At 38.5% G+C, this 19,698-nt stretch overlaps 1 protein-coding gene across 1 annotated transcript in view; it reads left to right on the plus strand.

Annotated features, from left to right (window-relative positions):
- Positions 1 to 19,698, plus strand: part of cadpsb (Ca2+-dependent activator protein for secretion b) — a 56,514-nt gene that overhangs the window by 1,186 nt on the left and 35,630 nt on the right. The window contains 2 exon segments of the mRNA XM_063911614.1: positions 12,469 to 12,582; positions 13,999 to 14,331. Of these exon segments, the coding sequence (XP_063767684.1) occupies positions 12,469 to 12,582; positions 13,999 to 14,331 (447 nt within the window).

Below are 19,698 nucleotides of genomic sequence, written 5' to 3' on the forward strand. Positions count from 1 at the left end.
AGGTCCATGCATTTATAAAAAAAATAAAATGTAAAAATTCTACAGGAGAACCAGCTCATGAGATTTATAATGGTTACTGTAAGGGACCAGGCCCACACATCCTGGTTTCACGTTGCTGCTATTGAGGCTCCATTCATGTTAAAGGCAGTTTTGGGTCATGGTGTCCTTACTGTCAAAGTCACCATGCACAGGCTCTACTGTACTAAAGGAAGGTTGAACTGATTGTTAATCAGGACAATGGCCCCCCTTTATTGTCCTTGATTCTCTCATTTATCTGTCACACCAGAAAAATCCCACCTGCTGTTTGTACTCTAAGGCTCTAATGTCAATTTGATTTCAAGTAAAAATGCAATTTTGGATGCGGGTGATTAACACATTTGTGGTGCATTGTAAAACACTGACAATCACATGGCTCAACAGGACTGTAGTAGTATCAGTTTCTTGCAGCTCTCTTCACCAGACAGAAGGTGCATTCAGTGTGAACATGCAGAGGATTCCTTCAGCTCAGTTAATCTATGGCTGATCATGCACCACTCATAAAACAAAACTCCGTAAACAGTATTATGGAAATGAAGCTTCTGTCTGTTGTTTTCGTTTAACCTGCAACAATTCCTCTCCTTTTGGACACAGTTTAAGCCATATGGTCTGAATTATTTTCTGCTGACTCATGCACAAGTGCATGTGGGAGGCATAAACCAGAATGTCTCCATCTATTTGTTTGTTTGGAGTCCCGCTCAGTGTAGGTTACTGATAGTCTAATGCATGCTTAGTAATGCATTTTCATATCTGGGAGCTTAGGCGGCCACACTCCTTTTGCAGTGGGTGAACGAATATCAAACAAACAATCCAATGCCTGCTGTCAGAGCAGGAAATCAAAGTGTGTCTGTCTGCCTACAGTCTGTCTAGATGCTGATTTTGTCCAAAGTTGCTTTGGTTTATTATCACCTCAGAGGAACTATACACCTTTACGAACATGAAAGGACTCTCTAGTCTTTTTTTTAACACAATGAATTGGTTTGATTCGAATGACCCTTATTTACGCAGAAACATAGACAAGACACAGCACGTCTGACAGTTATGTGGATATACGGTGTCATGGCTTTGTATATTAGTCATTTCTTTATCTCCTGTGCGGTTATGAAGACTATATTTATCCTGAAATACACTACCAAACAAAGAAAGATACAACAATACTTTATTTATAAATTTCATCACCATGAACTTCTTTGAATGTGGGTAAACAATAGTTTAGGAAGGAAGGTCTTCAAGGCGTTGGCCACACAATATAACATGTAGCCTATTACAATTTTAGGCCATTATAGATTAGTCACAGAAATGTAATGAAACAATTTCTCTAATGAAAAGACTTAAAGGCCTCAGCAAAACATGTGGAGCAGCTCCATGATAATCCGTCATTAGAAGCTCTGGCACACAAACAGCAGTGATGGGCTATCACAGAGAAACAGGCCAGGTTGCAGAGTGTGCAAGCTCCACTGCTTCTTAAGATGCATTGCTCTAACCTTCTGAAAGGGTAACAGAGTAGTTATTTTGAGGGGCGAGGGAAACATTTTTTTCTCAGACTGAAAGATATCTTCAGAGGCAACATTGTGAAGGCTGTTGTTTAAATGTTGGTTGAATGTATCAGCATTGGCTTGTGACACGTGTTTGCATGCAAGTCTTTTTCTCCTCACACACAATAACCTTGTTGCCCCCCATTCAACCATAGTGTATATTATTGATGCTATTGCGGATATACATTTTGTTGGTTTAATTCATGAAATTATAACTTTTTTGTTAATTGTCCTAGGGGGCAAAATCCTTCTTTATTTATGTGCAATAAGATGCCTTCTCTGTTGGCCTGGAGGAATAAAACATAACAAAATAATTTACTAGGCAAGGGCAGGATTTCTGTAATTAATGTGTTCTGTTATTGCACATTATTACATTTAACAACATTTTGTGACATTGTTCTATTGATGTAATGTCCATCTGTGTATTGTTCAGTCTCTTGGTTGGTGTGTCAGATCAAACATTCATGGTCCCCAGGGGATGTATTAAAGCATCCATTAAAGTTTTGGGAGAGCACCATGAAATCAAACTTAATAAGCAGAAGATGGAAAAATGATACCACAGTTAATTTTGTTTGTGGACAAGAAAAACACATTACAGTATAGAACATAGTCTTTTAAAACTAAAAACTTAAAGTTTAATGGACTTGATTGGGGACTTTTCAGTCTTGATTTGGTCAACCATTAGGTACAAAGACTTGATACTGCGTGGACTTGCAAAATAATGAATTGGTGCCACCTCTGGCCTGAGTATAGCCTGACAAAGTAGCTTAAGTGGCTTTAGACTATCAGTCTTTTTAGCTTATACTGTAAGTACAAATGAACACAATACTGATGTTTCTGTTTAATGCAGACTTCTATCATAGAGGATACTAAATAAGAAATCTGATCAATTAAACCCATATGCCTCTGTAGATCAAAGTATGTTTTAGAATTGAAAAATCTCCTGGGCTCAAGGTTTTTTCAATTAGAAAGTGTGATGCCCAGACGCTTATCTGACCCAATCAACTCATCTGCCAGCAGGACTTTTATAGAGTGCCTCTTTGCTCAGCAGTTTACTATACAGCATTCCCATTGATACTACCGAGAGAGAGGAGCTATGAATTGTGCAGCAGGCTCTGTGATATCAATGTGAAATAGGCTGAAATGCAAATCATCGATACTTGGATTAGGTTTTTTACTTTGGTGTTTAGTTCTGAGCCATTGTGTATTGGTTCTACACCTTTACACTGTGCCTGCTAAATTCAGATGTTCTTACTGCCAGCACACTGTATTAGAAACAAACCATACAAATACCACTACTATGAGATTTGACTAGGTAGGAACCACTAACAAAGTCTTTCAAGGACAAATGGTAGGAGTAGGAAGTCAGGGAAGCTTACTGTGTATTATTTAAGACCAGGAAAGGAGATACACTTAATAAGGTATTTCAATCGTCTCTCACGGTGTGGCACACTAATCATATGGACATAGTTATTACATTTTTCCTGACCGGTCTACAAAATTATTTACTGGATGAACATGGTGATACAATATATAACATGAAGATATGAGGAGGGACACTAGAAAAAAGTGAGAGGTGGATTTAACTGACATCATAGGAAGAGGGGTTTATGAACTGTAAGGTTTTTCACCACCTGTGTACAGGCGGCATCTTTTAGGTCATATCACTGTCTTCCTTTAACAAAGCTAGAGATCATTTCATGCAAGGTTATACGTGAACAATAGCCATAAAAATACTGATAGCTCAAGTGAAAGAACCTGAGCTCATTATGTTCATGAGACAGAGTCATGTTGACAAAAAGAGTGCGGCAGTAAATGGGGGGTCAAGTATGCCATTCAAATCATTTGCATTATTATATAAGATCTTGAAATCGTGTTCTGCCTGAAAACAGCACCATCTTTTCACCATTAAAAGAAGCTCTGCAGCAAGTGTCAAAGTCTAGCTTTGAGTGAACACGTCAATCTTAAAGCTGTTGATAAAGAACGTTAGTCTTTCCTGCTAAGTAGCTGCGGTTTTAATGCGTTCATGCAACACTATTGAATAACTAAGGTGTCCATCAACAGTATGGATATAGAAGTAGATTCAAAAAGGGTGGCAGCTGAAAAGCAGCAGGCGAAATACCACCTCACCTACAATATGTGCAACCACGTGTAACAAATCACAGCTTCAAAAATTAAACATTTCCTCTCTCTGCATATAACCAGGAGGGAAGGCTAAGATCCTATCTGTTCAAATACTGACGTCTTTTCCCAACGGTGTGTCTACTTTGAAGGCAGAACTGTCAGCATCAAACTGATTCATATTTGCCTTGTGCCTCAAATAATCTGCCTGTGTGACCTGATGTTTGTACACACTGCATCATGTACTGACAACATAGCTGCAAAGAAATTCAAATGTTACGCCACAGAGGGTTTGCACATGGCATCATGTCAGGCATTATTCCATAAGAGGCGAATATACATCTTCCCTCTGGCTTGATTATGTTCTCTCTTTAAGAATATGGTGTACTTTTAGGATTTAATCATAGCCTTTTTCTGCTTATGGAGGCTATGGTCATGTTTCCCCTTCCGAAGTGGCTTCTTATTTTATGTACACAAATGTTTATCTTATACAGTTACTGTTTGCTCAACCTTAATCCGCCCCTGGAAATGCTTGAGAGCTTTTAATATGTCCTTATGCTGTATGCATGGGTTGACATGGCTTAATCTACAGGGCTCCAATCAATCTTTCATCGTAGCTAGATAATCTGTGCTCCCATTATTACACATTAATCCCTCAAAGGTGAAAAGGTGGAACAGGAGCTCTGGTTTGAAAATGAACAGTGGACATCAATAGATTACAAAAATAACAAGATTTAACAGATCATTTGTAACAATGTAGTATTTGTACACAGATAATGTGTGCAAACAACATACATCTCTACCTTAAAGTATGACATATTTCAAAAGCCACAAGGCCTTACACTACTTGTTAATATGTTTCCGACTAACTTCATCAAAATTATTATTTTCATCTGTAATTACCTGCGGATAATTTTTCTATCTTTAGTTCAAAGATATTAACAAAAGAAAGAAAAATACCCATTATAGAGTCCAAGGTAAGGTCTTTAAATTGCTTGTTTTGTCACAATAACTGTCAAATTAAAGTTCTAATTTTCAATCATTGTTACCTCTGCAAGCGTCAAACCGAGTCTTTAATACGAGACAAATTAAATCCGCTGGTCTTCACTGTTTTCTCAAACTGTTATAATCACATACCTTTCTATTTCACTGTAATTGTAACTCTTTTTCCTCATAATGATGAGATAGAACCTCATAATTATAACAGTACAAAGTCAAAATTATGAAGGATGTAGTTATAATCACTGCACACAAAAAACGTTCTTTTGATGAACACAATCAGCGGCAGTGCATCATCACACCGTGGGACGTTAGTCTTGCAAGTGAAATAGAGGCAGGTGGCTGTTGGTGGTCGAATGTGTTTGTGCAACCGTGAGCCGTTATATGTTGGACCGTATTAAATCACTGTTTCAAAGGGAGATTACTTTGAATGGAATAAAATGAAGAGTAGAGAGATGAGAGAGAGATTAGAGAAGGGTTTTCACATTAAAGTAAGGATGGAGTTAAGAGCTATGGCTGCATCATTACTGCAGTCTTCTCTTTCCCTCTTTGACTCTCACAGATACATAACGTATACAAACAGCAGCCTGGAGCAGCCGTGATGCTGTATGTCAGGTATCACACCAGGTTTAATTCCTGTGTTTTTGTGGGTCTCATATGTACTTGCCTCAATGTTTTTCAAATGGCTTCTGATTTTTCTTCTATAAAGCATTGCTTCAACCACTATCACTAATTAAAAATGACTGAAGCTTTATCTAGACACCAATGCAAGATAACCTTATTAATCATAATTGATTAATATGTCAACACAATCACCCTTAATAGAAACCTCTCCTTTCTGTCTGTAAGCTTTGAAAGTGTTACCGACCTCTCAGCTGAATACCATGTTTGAGAAAAATGGGATTAATGTAACATGTAATATGTATTTGTACTTGAAGCGCTTGCTATTGAAGAATACGATCAATGCAAACCGTACCGAGCATCTCATAAGAACAACAAAGTGGCACAAAGAAAACGATATCTGAGGTAAAAGCGTAAGAGCGAGGGAGATTTACTATACAGAGATGAGAGGGAAAAGACAGTAAGTGATTTGTGATGGGAGGGTGGAAGGACAGGATTTATGTCTTAGGTTTGATGAGAATATTGCACCGGCATAAGAGATACCAACCTACGGTTGGCTTTGTGTATTCTACAACATGAAATAGTGTTGTCATACTTCAATTTCTCATGACTGAGACGAATAAATGGTTAAAACTGAATCAAAAAATCCTCTTATAAGACATACATTTTTATGAGATTCTAAAAGAGATATTCTGAAGTGTGGCCTTACAGCTGTTTGAGCTTTTTAACCTTCATACAGTAAAGGCTTCTGTGGTTAGCATATCAAACTGTGCTACTACAACACATTAACATTAAAAACGTAGATATTTGTGTTGATTTTGAGAGATAAGTAAATAAGATTTCACAATTCACTGCTTTGTACCAGAACTGCTATTAACAATTATTTGTAGCATTGATAAATGTTTTGATCATCCATTAATTATATGTTTTAGGAAAACTCACTGGTGGTGTATCGAGTAGTACACAATCCAACTCTGCTGGATTCTGTAAGAGCACAAATAGCCTTTAGGGGAACACTATAAAATAGGTCCTTGCCAACTGCAATCGTAAACATCTATGCATTTATTTACAAGTCAATATAATCAAAACCAGGCAGAACAAATAACTCCTAACTCAGTTTTTCAGTGAGTGAACCATATGACGCCTGTAATGCAACGGCATAAAAAGACAATTGATTTTACTGTTTTGGACCGAATTAATGCAAATTGTCCTATTGATTCTATCCCCTTTATATGGACGTTAACATGGCCATACCATTTATGTTAGATTAGGCTAAGGGCTTATCTTCTGCTCCTTCACTGAACGAACATAATAAGGAACCAGCAGCGCTGTGCGGCTGCTGCCAGTGAGTTGGTGGTGTGATACTGGATGACTGACTGTTGCAAGAAGGGGCTTATAGCGGGTTGTGAACACAGTGTTCTCCTGTATATATCAGCAGTGCCGCAGCTGAATATGACAACAGTGTGGAGAATGGTAAAACAGAGCCAGAGCTCCCTGTTTTATCCCTGTTTGCCGTGTGTCAAGCTCTGTCTGCAGTGTATACACCTGGCTGTTGACTAACCCAGCGGAGTGGTATTTACTCACACAAGGCTGCATGTGTGTGTGTGTGTGTGTGTGTGTGTGTGTGTGTGTGTGTGTGTGTGTGTGTGTGTGTGTGTGTGTGTGTGTGTGTGCACCTTAACAACAAATCTACGAGAGCATGTCTGGTTGGACATAATAGTTTGTGCATCTGTCTTTGTATAATTGTAGTTTGTGACCACAGTCACACAATGCTGGTGTCCTTTGTTTGATGAGGCCTGTTGCTGGTAGATTTTGTGCAGCTGTCATGCAGCGCTCGCTCCCGTACTCGTGTTTGCTGTTTACTCAGATGTGGGCTGGGGGTGTCATCTGCTACATGCTGGAAATATTCTTTGTCTGGCAAGAGGATTCAATATGCCACGTTTGCTAAAAACCAACAGCACCATTGGTTGGCAGTTCTTCCCTGAGCAAACAGATATATACCCAATAAAATCATCTAGTTATCATGACATCCTTTCATCATCTGCTTGTTCATTTAATTTCATGAAAGGAAGGAAATTATTCCTCATTTTTAGGTCGACATCAATCTTCACAGTATACTTGTATATGAAATTGCATGTTTAGCTGGATTGAGATGTTGCCCCATTCCTTAACACTTACATGTTTCTATTAGGGCTAATTTTTCTTGAGCAACTTGAATCATTTTGTTCTATTGGTTATGACTCAATTACTGGTGTGGCTGGCAACCGTCTAAAAACTGCAAGGCTGCTGTATTCTGCAGCCATTTCATTTTGGAAACCACCTTAATTTACGTAATGTAAGAGTGAGCCAGCTTTGTGATGCTGGACAAGCTACAGTTTATACTGTGTGTACTGCATTCAATTATCTAATTACTTCACTTATCACAGTACTGCAAGGGCAGCGGATATAGTATGTTGTAAACATTCCAAGACAGGTTGAATAAAAAACTAAAAGAAATAGCATAATAAATTAGCATCTAAATCTTTAAATATAATTACAGTACAGTACAGTATTACAGGTGTTATGCAACTGCGTTCATTATTCTTAATTCTTTCTTTCTTTGTGAACACCAAGTTATACAAAAGCATAAATGATCCGTTCACACCCAAACAGAAGGCTTCTCTTCAAATATCTTTTAATAATGAATTATGACCTGAACTTATCTTCCTCTAGTTCCTTGAATTAAAAGAGGGGAATGCATTTTAAACAATAACAATGCTCCATTTATATGTTACAGACCGAGACAAGTAATGTTGTTAATTGGCCCCCAGTCATCCCTTTGTGTTGAACTTTTCAACGTAGTATTTCAAAACCTGATCATGGCCAAGATTTGTCTTTGAAATATAAACATGTCTTATGTAACAACCCCCTGTTACATTGAAGGTACTGATTAAGAGCTGAGAAAATGTACATTTCTCCTAAAATAAGTTGTCAAACCCATTGATGCCTTGGTTTTAGTTTAAACATTTAAGCCACCTGAGTTCCGTCTGCGATGTTGTATATGGCAGACAGACTACAATACTAACAATAGGTTATACAACTCTACCCTCCACTCCACAGATATTGACAAAGCAGTAAGTTGAAATATCCTTTTTCGGTTCACTGAATAATTACCAAAGACAGCTTTCATTTCTACAAGATATTTGCCTGAGGGGGCTTCAAACCATGAACCAGATTTAGGGCTTAATGGCCTTACAGATTTTATATAAATCGTGGCTTTATGTGTATGCTGTGATACATGGAAAATTATGATTTTGAGTAGTTATGTAAACATGTAAGGACCTCAACTACAACACAAATTCAGAAGAAAAAAATCAAACAATTTTTTAATTAAAAGTTATTTGGTGGTTAAATGTTTGAAAGTCACTCAGATATTGAATCAGCCACAACTGTACCATATCGACCAATAAACTCAAATCCATAGTCATTCTGAACTGTAATGAAGTCACTGTACATCAAGCCAATGCAACGTGCATATCCCCTCTATTGATATGTGAAGGGTGATTAATGTCACTGCCCACTTCATTGGAAGCCAATGAATCACGATGTAACCCTGCAATCTTGATAAGAGCCACAAAGAGAGAATCAATAAGTGCAAAGCAGGAAAAGTACGTGTTGAGAGTCTGGAAATACTGATGAAAATGGAGGAATTTTCTCTCATCCATCAATTTGGTTACTATTCAGAACGGTTCTCCAATCAGCAATGAAATAAAGAGTATGCTGATCTGAAAGTCATAAATACTTAATGCTTCTGAGCTACTCTTTCAGTGGAGTGGACACATTCTGGTTGGTTTACTGCTGTGTACTTTAGTCTCTCTCTCTCACACACACACACACACACACACACACACACACACACACACACACACACACACACACACAGCTTGCTGGGTTGTCACGTAAAGTCGGATCGGCCGAGAGAAACTGTCAGCCGAGGCAAAAGTATTATTAGCTTTGACCTTTCGTGGTAAAATGTTCAGGTACAACACAAATGTGTTCTGCCAGTGTTTGGCTGACTGCCAATACCCAATCTCGTAGTTTATTATAATATCTTTGTAAAAATTCTATGGCTTTATAAGAAAAGGGAATAAGAATTTAATGTGAGGTTAACACAGGTCACTTGGATTTCATTCAGGGCTGCAAAAAAGGACTTGTTTTATTGCTGATTAACGTGGAAATTATTTTTTAGATAAATAATTTAATCTGAAATAGTGAAACAATTAAAATAGAAATATCCCAGATCTCTGACAGTTATTCAAAGTGTGTGTTTTATTCTCAAAACCCAAAGATAATTAGAATAGTCAAATCCTCACCGTAAACTGAAATGGTTGATCAACTATCAAAATAATGACAAATGATTGTCTGTCAATTATCCAAAAGAGTCATTGTTACATTTAATTACGGCTCCTAAACAAAAATACAATACAACCTATCAATGATCTATTTAATCAGAACAGGATATATTCTGATTGCTTTTGGGGGGTTTTAACAGCAATGCTGTTGGTATATTTACCAGAGTGTATTCAAGAGATCTACAATGACCTTAGCTTTAGAGGTGGAAGTGCTAGCATCGCTCTAAAAGTTTTCAGTCAGTTTGATTCAACTCTGCTTTTGTACCTTTGCCCAGCAGCCCTTAAACAGAAACCATCTCAGCCCATACCCTAACATACTGCAGCATCCATTTGTTCATAAAGCTTTCTTGTTTTAGCTTTCCCTGTTGGTGAATTAATCATCACTTAGTAAACCTACAATTCAGATTGAGCTGAGCTGATGTATGCATATTTCTTTCCTTTTGTTTGAATTGTTTAACCTAAAAAGACTCCTGCTGAAAAAAACATTAGGCCTGTTTCTCGCTGTCCAGGCAGTCCCTCCTCAGCTACTTTTCTAAAAAAAGTGTTTTCATTATCCAAAGTAAAGGTTTAAGGATAGAGAATGTATTACACTTTACAGATTGTAAAGCCCCTTGAGCTTTTATATATTGGGCTTTATAAATAGAATGTACCTGACTCCTACAGATTAATAGGAAACATGCCATTATAAATAAAAGAAAAGGAAAGTATTGTTAGTGTATGCATTATTCACTACAGGTACATTATAATGTAAATTATGAGTAAAGGCCACACCATGTAAAAACTGTGTGGTGTATTTATCCCTACCCTTTAACCATTTTAACATGGACAAGAAACCAAGGACAAGTATATAGACTTCAGCCTCTAAAAGTCTCCATAGACTAAACTGATTTGCATACTGGTGTTATTATTAACATTTTCTTGCCTCAGGATGTTCCTGGAACATCTTGCTCTATTAAAACATGACAGGGATGGTCCACTGTTTGTCTTTAATCTCTCATCTATACAGAAGCCATATTGCAAAGATGAATACACCTTAAAGCAGAAGCACAAGTATTGATCTCTTATGTTGTTGACGTGCTGTTAAGTGCATCTTTTACGTTTGGACATTAAGTTGTATATCATCCTGAGATTCACTCTTCTGCAGCTATCGTAAATTGGATGAAGTAGGAGTGGAGATTTAGGGGGAAATGATTTGTGAGGATAGGCAGTGATGGAGAGGTCATGTCCTTGAAAACCAGCGGTGTTTGACTTCATAATATGTGTTTATTTTTTATACGCACCTTTGTAAATCTTTCTTTTTAGGCTGAAGGTTCACTGTAGCTTTGCTTATGTTACTTGATCCTCATGTTCTGAACATTACTTAAGGGGGGGTTGGATGGTGCGATGGACACGCAGATGGTGTTGAGATTGCCTCAAAGGCGCATGATACAGTATGTGGTACTTTTCCATCTCACTCCTACACCAAAGTCTGTCACTCGCAATGTGCAGCTGAATGCCTGCAAACACGTTAACAGCAGGTCCTTGAGCTTGTTTGATACACATCAACTGTAGACTGAAAGCATTTGTCAGGGGTAGATTATCGGTCTATTGAGGGTAAGGTCACTGACTCAGGAACTATGTGTGAAATGTATTCAAGGACATCTAGACCTGAGGGAGGAATCGAAAGTAAAAGAAAGAGGATAAATGGAGAAAAACCTCATGCCTTCACACTTTTTAAAATATTTAGCAGGTTGAGTATTATGTTACCCACAACGTAAAGCTGAGCCTAATGTGACTGTGAGGTTTGTAGGTCTTTGATTTTGAACCACAGCTTTTGACAAACTAAAAATGTAACCTGATGATTGCACTAGGTGAAAAATTAGGAGCTGGCCAAAGTAACAATTCACCTGAGGCAACTTGAATGCCTGTGCCAAATTCAATTTCAATCCATCATATGGTTGTGGAGGCGGTGATTCTAAAGAAATAGAAATCAGGGGATGGTCAAAGCCAGTAGGATTCCTCCTTTGGGGACCATGCAATCTATGGATCAATTGCAGCTCAGTGTGATGCAGTCATGTTGGTGGATTGCTCTTGTCAGGTTGGGAAGAGGGAGAATCTTAGTAAAATGATTCAGGTATCTTTGGGTTTCATTCATAAGCGATGGAAAAAAGGATACTAAGACTAGCTTTTAACTATTGTTTAGGTGCACTGGCTGCAGCACTGCAGGCTTTGTATCACACTGTAAGTAGTAAAGAAAGAGCTAAGCTATTACAGAGAAACTCTCAATTTAACAGTCAATTTTTGTTCCCACTCTGCCTTGCAGTTATGATATCTGTGTAGTGACGTGAAGAGAATGACATTATGGGTACAGTTAGCTGAAATCAGTTTCCTTTTTTCATTCGGTGTGATTTAATAAGGGGCTAAGATATTTGTATTTGAGATACTGCTCCTTTGCTGTGACAGGAGATAGTTAATGTTGTTTGCGGTACTTGCTCAGGGCAAGTACCACATTTTTTTGTGAAAAATCAAAGGGACATTTGGAAAACTACAGGGAATAGATGTCCTAAAGTGGCCTGGGAGTGCTTAGTGTTCCGTAGGTGTTTGGAGAAGCATCCTGGGAAAATATGTTTTTGCTGCTCTGTTTGCACAGAATAGGTTGGTCGAAAATAGATTGAAAAATATTAAGTTTCAACTCTTAAATTAAATTAACTATTGTCTGCTTGTTTTGATACATTTTCCTAGTGCTTTAACACGGACGTGTCCTCTGTTTGCCCTTGCTCCCACAGATAACCAAGCAGCAGCTTCAGCAGACCAAGGATCGTTTCCAGGCCTTCCTCAATGGAGACACACAGATTGTGGCTGATGAGGCATTCATCAATGCTGTGCAGAGCTACAATGAGGTACCAACACACAACAGCCGTAGCGTCACAATCACATTGAAAAAGCTTCTCTTTTGTTTTAAATGCAGGGATGTCTTGAAATTAAGGCCTCATTTTGAAATGTAAAAATCCAGCTGAGTATTTATTATCTTTAAATATCTGACTCAATCTTTGACATATGTGATGTTAAATGTGTGTTATTGTATGTGCGTCGTAACCTCCGGATCGCTTTTGCAGCAGATTTCAACCAGAAATGACTAGCTTTCAGTCTAACTATGTCGAAAAAGCACAGTCCTCCTGCTATTTCATGTCAAAATGCTTGTATTGAGACGGCTGAGTGGTAAAATGGTGGCTGAAGCTTTTCAGCGCACAGATTATGAGTCAGAGCATGTGGCTGACACAGCCATCTCTTCCAACCTCACTATTCAATCCGCAGATGAAAAAGGCGTTATTACTATGCATACAGCACAAAAGGCATTGCAGATAGGGTGAAACGTTAAAGACCAAATCCATAAAAGGAAACTAAATGATGTGGTTAGAATCATCAGAAAACATATAGACTGCCATGGAGGTTAATTACAGGATGACCCGTGTGTCACAGCTCTTTTTATACATTATATATATACTGTATAAAAAGAGCTGTCACACACAGCTATATTTAAGGTTAATGTAAAAGAGAATATATTTTAAAGCTTAATACCTACAAGGATTAAGGGTTAACGCTTGAAAAGGTTCAAAATTATAATTGCAAACTCTTGAAACAAATATTGATCCCATACTGTTTAAGCATGATTTTTTTAATAGACTTTGGGAAATCAGTGAGGATTGCAGAATGGATAAAATTTTACACTACAGTATGTAAACATACAGTATAGTGTAAATGCAGTGTAAATATTAGTTTTTTCACTCTGGTTATTTGTGGCATTAAGTTGTTGTTAGTTTTCTTTATTCTTTTTTATTAACTCATCCACTTCAAGTGGCATCCAGGGACACTATAATTACTTAAAAATGCTGTGGTATGCCAAAGAAGTCATATATCACCCTTCAAACCTTTTTTATACCCTAATATCATATGACAAGGATAATGCATAACTGTACTGTAATCTTTCAGTACATTTGTCGCTGTTTTTCGCCATAAAGGATTCTGAGAACAAAATGTGACTGTCAGGAGTGACAAAGCAGTCAGCTCTGTCGGTTACTTCGCTTGATGCTGTGACAATATAGCCTCGCCTGTCTCTGTCCCTGTTAGACTGTCATTAGCAGGAGACAGAATGTAGCTTTGGCCGTGTTGAGTCACAGCTTTACATACATGCTGTACTCTACTATAAAAGAGTGTTGCATTTCTTGCAAATTATGATAAATTATTTGAAATAAAAATGCTTTTGTTTGCCTTAATACAAAACTGCAATCAATGACATCTGGTCTCTCTTGATACAGGTGTTCCTAAAGAGTGACCGTGTGGCTAAGATGGTCCAGAGCGGCGGCTTCTCGGCCAATGATTTCAGGGAAGTGTTCAAGAGGCACATCGAGAAGCGCGTACGCAGCCTTCCAGAGATTGATGGTCTGAGCAAGGAGACGGTGCTCAGCTCCTGGATGGCCAAGTTCGACACCATCTACCGTGGTGACGAGGATCCACGCAAGGCACAGCAACGCATGACTGCCAGCGCGGCCTCTGAGCTGATCCTCAGCAAGGACCAGCTGTACGAGATGTTCCAGAATATCCTTGGCATCAAGAAGTTTGAGCACCAGCTACTCTATCAAGCCTGTCAGGTAAGACCTCAAGCCCACAGGTGATAGGGCCTACGTCTCTGGTTTTCACACTCTAAGTGCTGGGTCAGCAATGCTTGATTTTTCTTTTTAAATATGGTGGTTGGCGAAAGGAGGCAACATTATCAATATAATTTGAAAACTAAATAAAATGGTTCTGAACTGAAAATGACAGTACACATCATGATGTATCATGCAAATATCTATCTCAAAACAGCCTCCTCCCCTCTGCCAAAAAATGAGATAGTAATGATGTAATTCAGCTGTAAGGGAGTAAGTGGACGGGCTACGATCTAAAATGATTAGCTGATGAATCACTAAATTGTTCAACAGATAATTATTCTTTGTAACAATTTTGAAAGTGAATTAGTCATTTAACATGTTAACAGATTATTTTGAAAAATAATTTCTCTTTCACTCTCTATTAAAAAAAAGCCTTATGTGAAAACACAATATTTAGTCTATATGAATAAAGTAACTGGGTGATGGAGATATAATCACCAGATAAACATAATATGTCAAAGTAATCCATGAAATGTGAGATTTAACCAAAATGCTTTTCGATAATCATCTTTTTCCTATTTAGTTTAATGACCAGATAAAAAAAACAAAAAGTATTGATTCGGGATGTAGCCTATGTTTATCTATGTAGACAACATGTTGTTGTTGTGTCATTGAATAGGCATTTCTTAATAGTGAATGTCTGTTAAAGATATAGCTTGTGATACCAGAAGCCAGCAATACTTTATTGTAGTGGAGATGTGTTGAGATTGCAGGTGGATAATATTGGCCACTGGGGGCTTGTGCCAGACATAACTCTCCTTCCCTCGCTGTCTACAGCACCAATGTAGTCTTTCTACAGGACCTTGATTAAAAGTCTCAACACGACTTTGAAGAGGATGCTGACAGATTTACATCTGCTCATAATGTAATGCATTAAAATAACGTAGCTCTTCATTTCATTTAGATCTAATGGATCCACCTCTTGGAAGCAAGAGTTTTAAAATGCTGAATTTCTTTGGACCGGGTATCATCCTTCTTCAACAGTTGCAAGTGTATTGGCACATATGGCATGCAGTGCTGTTAAACAAATTAGATTGTTGTATTCTGCAAATGTCTCTGGGAAAGATCAATAGGGTCTCCGCAGAGTGTTCATTTGTTAGATGCTTCTAAAGCTGAGGTGCAATGCATCGCCATAGCTTCCAAATCCACTGTGCATGTTTCTTCCAAAGCCTTTGAAGATGCATAACCTAGTTTTTCTTAGAGTGCTGCAAGCAGAGCTGTAAGATCTGGTCACAAATCTGCATGCAGAACATAATACCATTTCCCTGAAAAGATCCCACTCCGAACAATACTGAGCTACTGGAGAACATTCAACGATTCACCAACATAAAAGCATATTCTGCAGAATGCGTGTGTGCACAGCTTCGTACTATAATGACAGTTAACAGTTATGGGTAGTTAAAAATGTACGCAGGCCATTGATGTGCAAAGGGAGAGATTTGTTTTTAATTGATCACAAATGTACCTGCATGAAAGCAAATAATCTAAAGTATCTAATTGGAAAAACAGGAATTTAAATATCTGTTTTTAGTCCAGCTGCTTTCCTGTTTTTTTTTTTCCATTCATTTGCTGTTATAATGAATACATCTGACTGTACTGATGTTGACTTTGAGCATCTTGTCAGTAAGTCCCAGCAACCTTTTATTGAACTTTAAAAAATGATATCACTAAAAACGATATACAGCAATCTAGTCAGCATGGACTCAGGCTGCTGGGATTTGATGAAAGGTTTTCATGGATTGGCTGAGATTCAGAAGCCATCGTTTTTCAAAACTGCTATCGCTGGGGATGTACATTTCTTGCAGCTACATCCAAATAGTAGAAAGGAATCACTGGTCTATTTCCGTGTCATGCTACAGCATGAGCAGCCCCTGGAAATTACTAACCGACTGATTAGACTGGTACAGCCGGTGGCTGCACCAGCCTTGCTCTGAGCATGCTCACTCTGATGGCTGCAGCTGAAAATGTGTTTGGTGTCCACGTTACAAACAAGTTTGGTAAACCATAATTGATGCTTGATTAATATAACTTAATGCCCACTTTTAATGTTGCTTATACTTTTCCTAAAATGTAAAAACAAGTGCTATGTAACTCTCAAGGCCTCCAACCAAAATGACTTTAATATACTATTATGGATTACACTATCGTTTTCTCTCAATTACGCATTATTCTCTCTTGGCCAAAAGGGGGCAGAAGTACTACAAAAACAAGGATAGAGTAACGAAAAAACAAAAAAAACAGCGGCTAGATCTGTTCTGCAAAATGTCAGTCCGATTTTTCACTGTTAGCTCTGCTTTGGTCTCCAGCAATTCCGAAAAAAACACCTCTTTAACGTGCAATGCATTGGCGACAACGGAACACAGCGCAATTCGGTAATACAGTTCTCTATAAACAAAAGACGAGTTATTTTTACCTAGGGGCCAGGATTGCCCTGCGTTTTCGACTGTAGTTGGAATTTTCATAGATGTTTGATTGTTGCGTCACCTGCGTTTCACCCTTTCCCGGAAATGCTGTATTCCGGGGCAGGCGTACTGTTATCTAGATCACTAAACTAACGATATTTTAACTAAATCCCGTCACAGAGAACATGATTAAAATACGTCGCCTTTTCATTTTCTCCCAAAGATTTACAATGTTTCCTTATAACGCAACGTATTTGTTATGAGTTCACTGCTCCATTTCCGGTTTCCTGCTTTTTGGATAATCTTTTTTTTTTGATAAGTGGGGCAACCATACAGTAAGTCAAACCAAAAACAATTACCTTAACAAGCTAAGAAGCTTTGCAGGACTGCTTTTGTGGGGTAATTTATTTTTGCTTCATGAAGCATTAACTTATCATATTCAGTCCAGCGTGTGTTCATATCAATTTGTTATTATAGAAAATGCAAATGCCAGTAGGGAATTCATCAAACATAGCAGTCTATAACTCAAATATACCCAAGTTATTATGGATAACAAAGAAAACCATCGTATTCTTAAGAGAATATGTGAATAGTTGGTGTTTTTGCTAACGATAAACAGAAACAATTCATATCAAGTAGTTGATTTTCATATTGACTAAACCGCCTATCCGTGTCTACCGAAGTAAAGTTTAATCTGTGTTCATATTCTCATGTTGATGTGTTTTAATCATTGATATTTATTCACACCAGTGGACCTACAATTTTTCACTAATCTCAAATGGATGATTAAATTACTTAAGCCTTTGAGAAAAAGCAAGTCAAAAGCACACAGAATAAGGCATTCCCCCCCTATGAGCTATAAATCATGCCCTGCTCCAAAGCTGACAGACTTTTCCTCTTAAATGTGTCTTGTCAGCAACTGTTATTTGGGAATTGAGGCCTGAGCTCTTCTTGGTTTAGTCTGTAGCTGATATAATTGCGTAATGGAACCTCTCCACTGCACTCAGGATTGGGAGAGTTTGAACGCATGTGCTATGCCTGCCTGCCACCTCTAAGCTGTAAATCAGTAGTGCTGAAATGCAGTGTGATGCTTGACGCACCCACATGGACAAGGTTTGAAAGACAAATGAAAAAAAAAATACCCTTGGTATTTGTTCTAATTTGTCTTTAAAAAATGACAATTCTTCAAGCTGGTGAGAATTAATAATGAAAGGGATGAACTGTAAGACTAAAGCAATGTTCTGTAGAGCTGGAGGGAACTGTAACGTAATGATTTTTTTCTATAAGTGACTCCTTCACATTACACCTGCTAATCTAATTGATCAATAAAATCAAAGGACAAAATAAACCAAATCTCTCCACTAGACTGAAGAAATATTCTCTAGTAGATTAAGATGTTAGATGTCACGTTGCATTATTTTTTTTAACAAAATCTACTGATTAGCACATTTCCTAATTAGCATGCCTTCCATGTCGCTACACAAGAGAAGCTTTCTTTCACTGCACACTTTTTCACACACATAAAGATACATAGTCACACACAGCAAGTCTAAATATAGACCAGCTGCTTCAACTCCTCCACGTCCCATCAAGCTCCAGTGTAGCCCTGTCCGCCCAGCCTTTGTTCTCTACAAGAAACCGCCCCTGGCTGGTTGTGCTATCTGCTGCTAATATCCCAGCATCCACCTGGGAATCTGTCATCAGCTGGGCTGTTAACTACCCACCTGCTTCTGCTCCATCACCTTTGATCTGCTGTCAGCTTGGCTAACACTGAGGCGGTGTCCCCTTTATTTAGCTGCCGTGCTACTGTCAGTAACGTGGAGCGAAACTTACCTTTTAGCCAGTCTCATTTTATATGGGATTGCCTTTCCTCCTAGATCGAGCCTGTGGGCCACTGACAACAGTGACCTTTCAGTAGTTGTAGGCTTGATAAGATTGGGGTGCTGTGGGGCTCAGTAGGGGGTAGCTTTTGGTTCACACAGACGACCTCCAGCTCTACTTCTTCCCACTGCCAAGGCTGATTTTGCCTTTCACTGCTTTAAAGAGAGAGATGGGAGTAATAGAAGACACTGGCCCCATCCCCCCTTCACATTACATGCTTCAGAGGGACTCCTGTCATGTTAGTCATTTTGCAGACTAGCTTGAATTGACACATAGTCACAATGACCAATATGATCTGCTGCTGCAGTAATCAGTATGCAGGTTTTGCAGTCTGTGAAAATTGCCTGGACATATGGATTTAGGCCTGTTGTGTTTTGTTGGAGGGCGAGGCACAACGATGAGACAATGAAAATGCAGTGTCAAACACAGACAAGCCAAGCTGCTAGATTTCCAGGCATGGCAGTGACAGTTCTTTTGGGATTGTACGAGTCAGATGTCGCTGGCACCGCAGTCCAATAGTGCCCAGAGATCTTGAGTGTTTCGACAGATCGCCAGCAGCAGGGGGAAAAGGTTACACTTAGGCAAAGCTCAGGAATGCAATCAGTACCAGTCACAGTAATGGTTGTAGGTGAATCCGGTTTCTGCTGTTTGGACATTGCAATGAAAAGAGGGAAACCTCTTGCGTGTGATACTTCCTACCACAAGATGCTTTCCACTGTTTAAGTGTCACTTTGTGGCAGAACAGTACTGAGTACTACTGTGCTGCAAGTGCAGACATTCTGCTGCAGCTGGTGGCAAGTCTGATTATGTGCTCTACTAAACAGGAACTCTTGGTTATGTAGCAGGGTGGCTGTTAAGTGGCTAGCACTGGTAACTACTAGTCTTGACGGTTCACACTGGCCGTCCTCTATTTAAGAGGCCATCTGGGTGACATCATTTCATAATGTACACCTCAGTGAGCTAAATCAATTACAGACATGTAATGCAGGAGAAATCCATACCAGCAAATTATCTAGATTTACCA

Source organism: Eleginops maclovinus, chromosome 20, assembly GCF_036324505.1.
Source record: "Eleginops maclovinus isolate JMC-PN-2008 ecotype Puerto Natales chromosome 20, JC_Emac_rtc_rv5, whole genome shotgun sequence".
NCBI classification, from domain to species: Eukaryota; Metazoa; Chordata; class Actinopteri; order Perciformes; family Eleginopidae; genus Eleginops; species Eleginops maclovinus.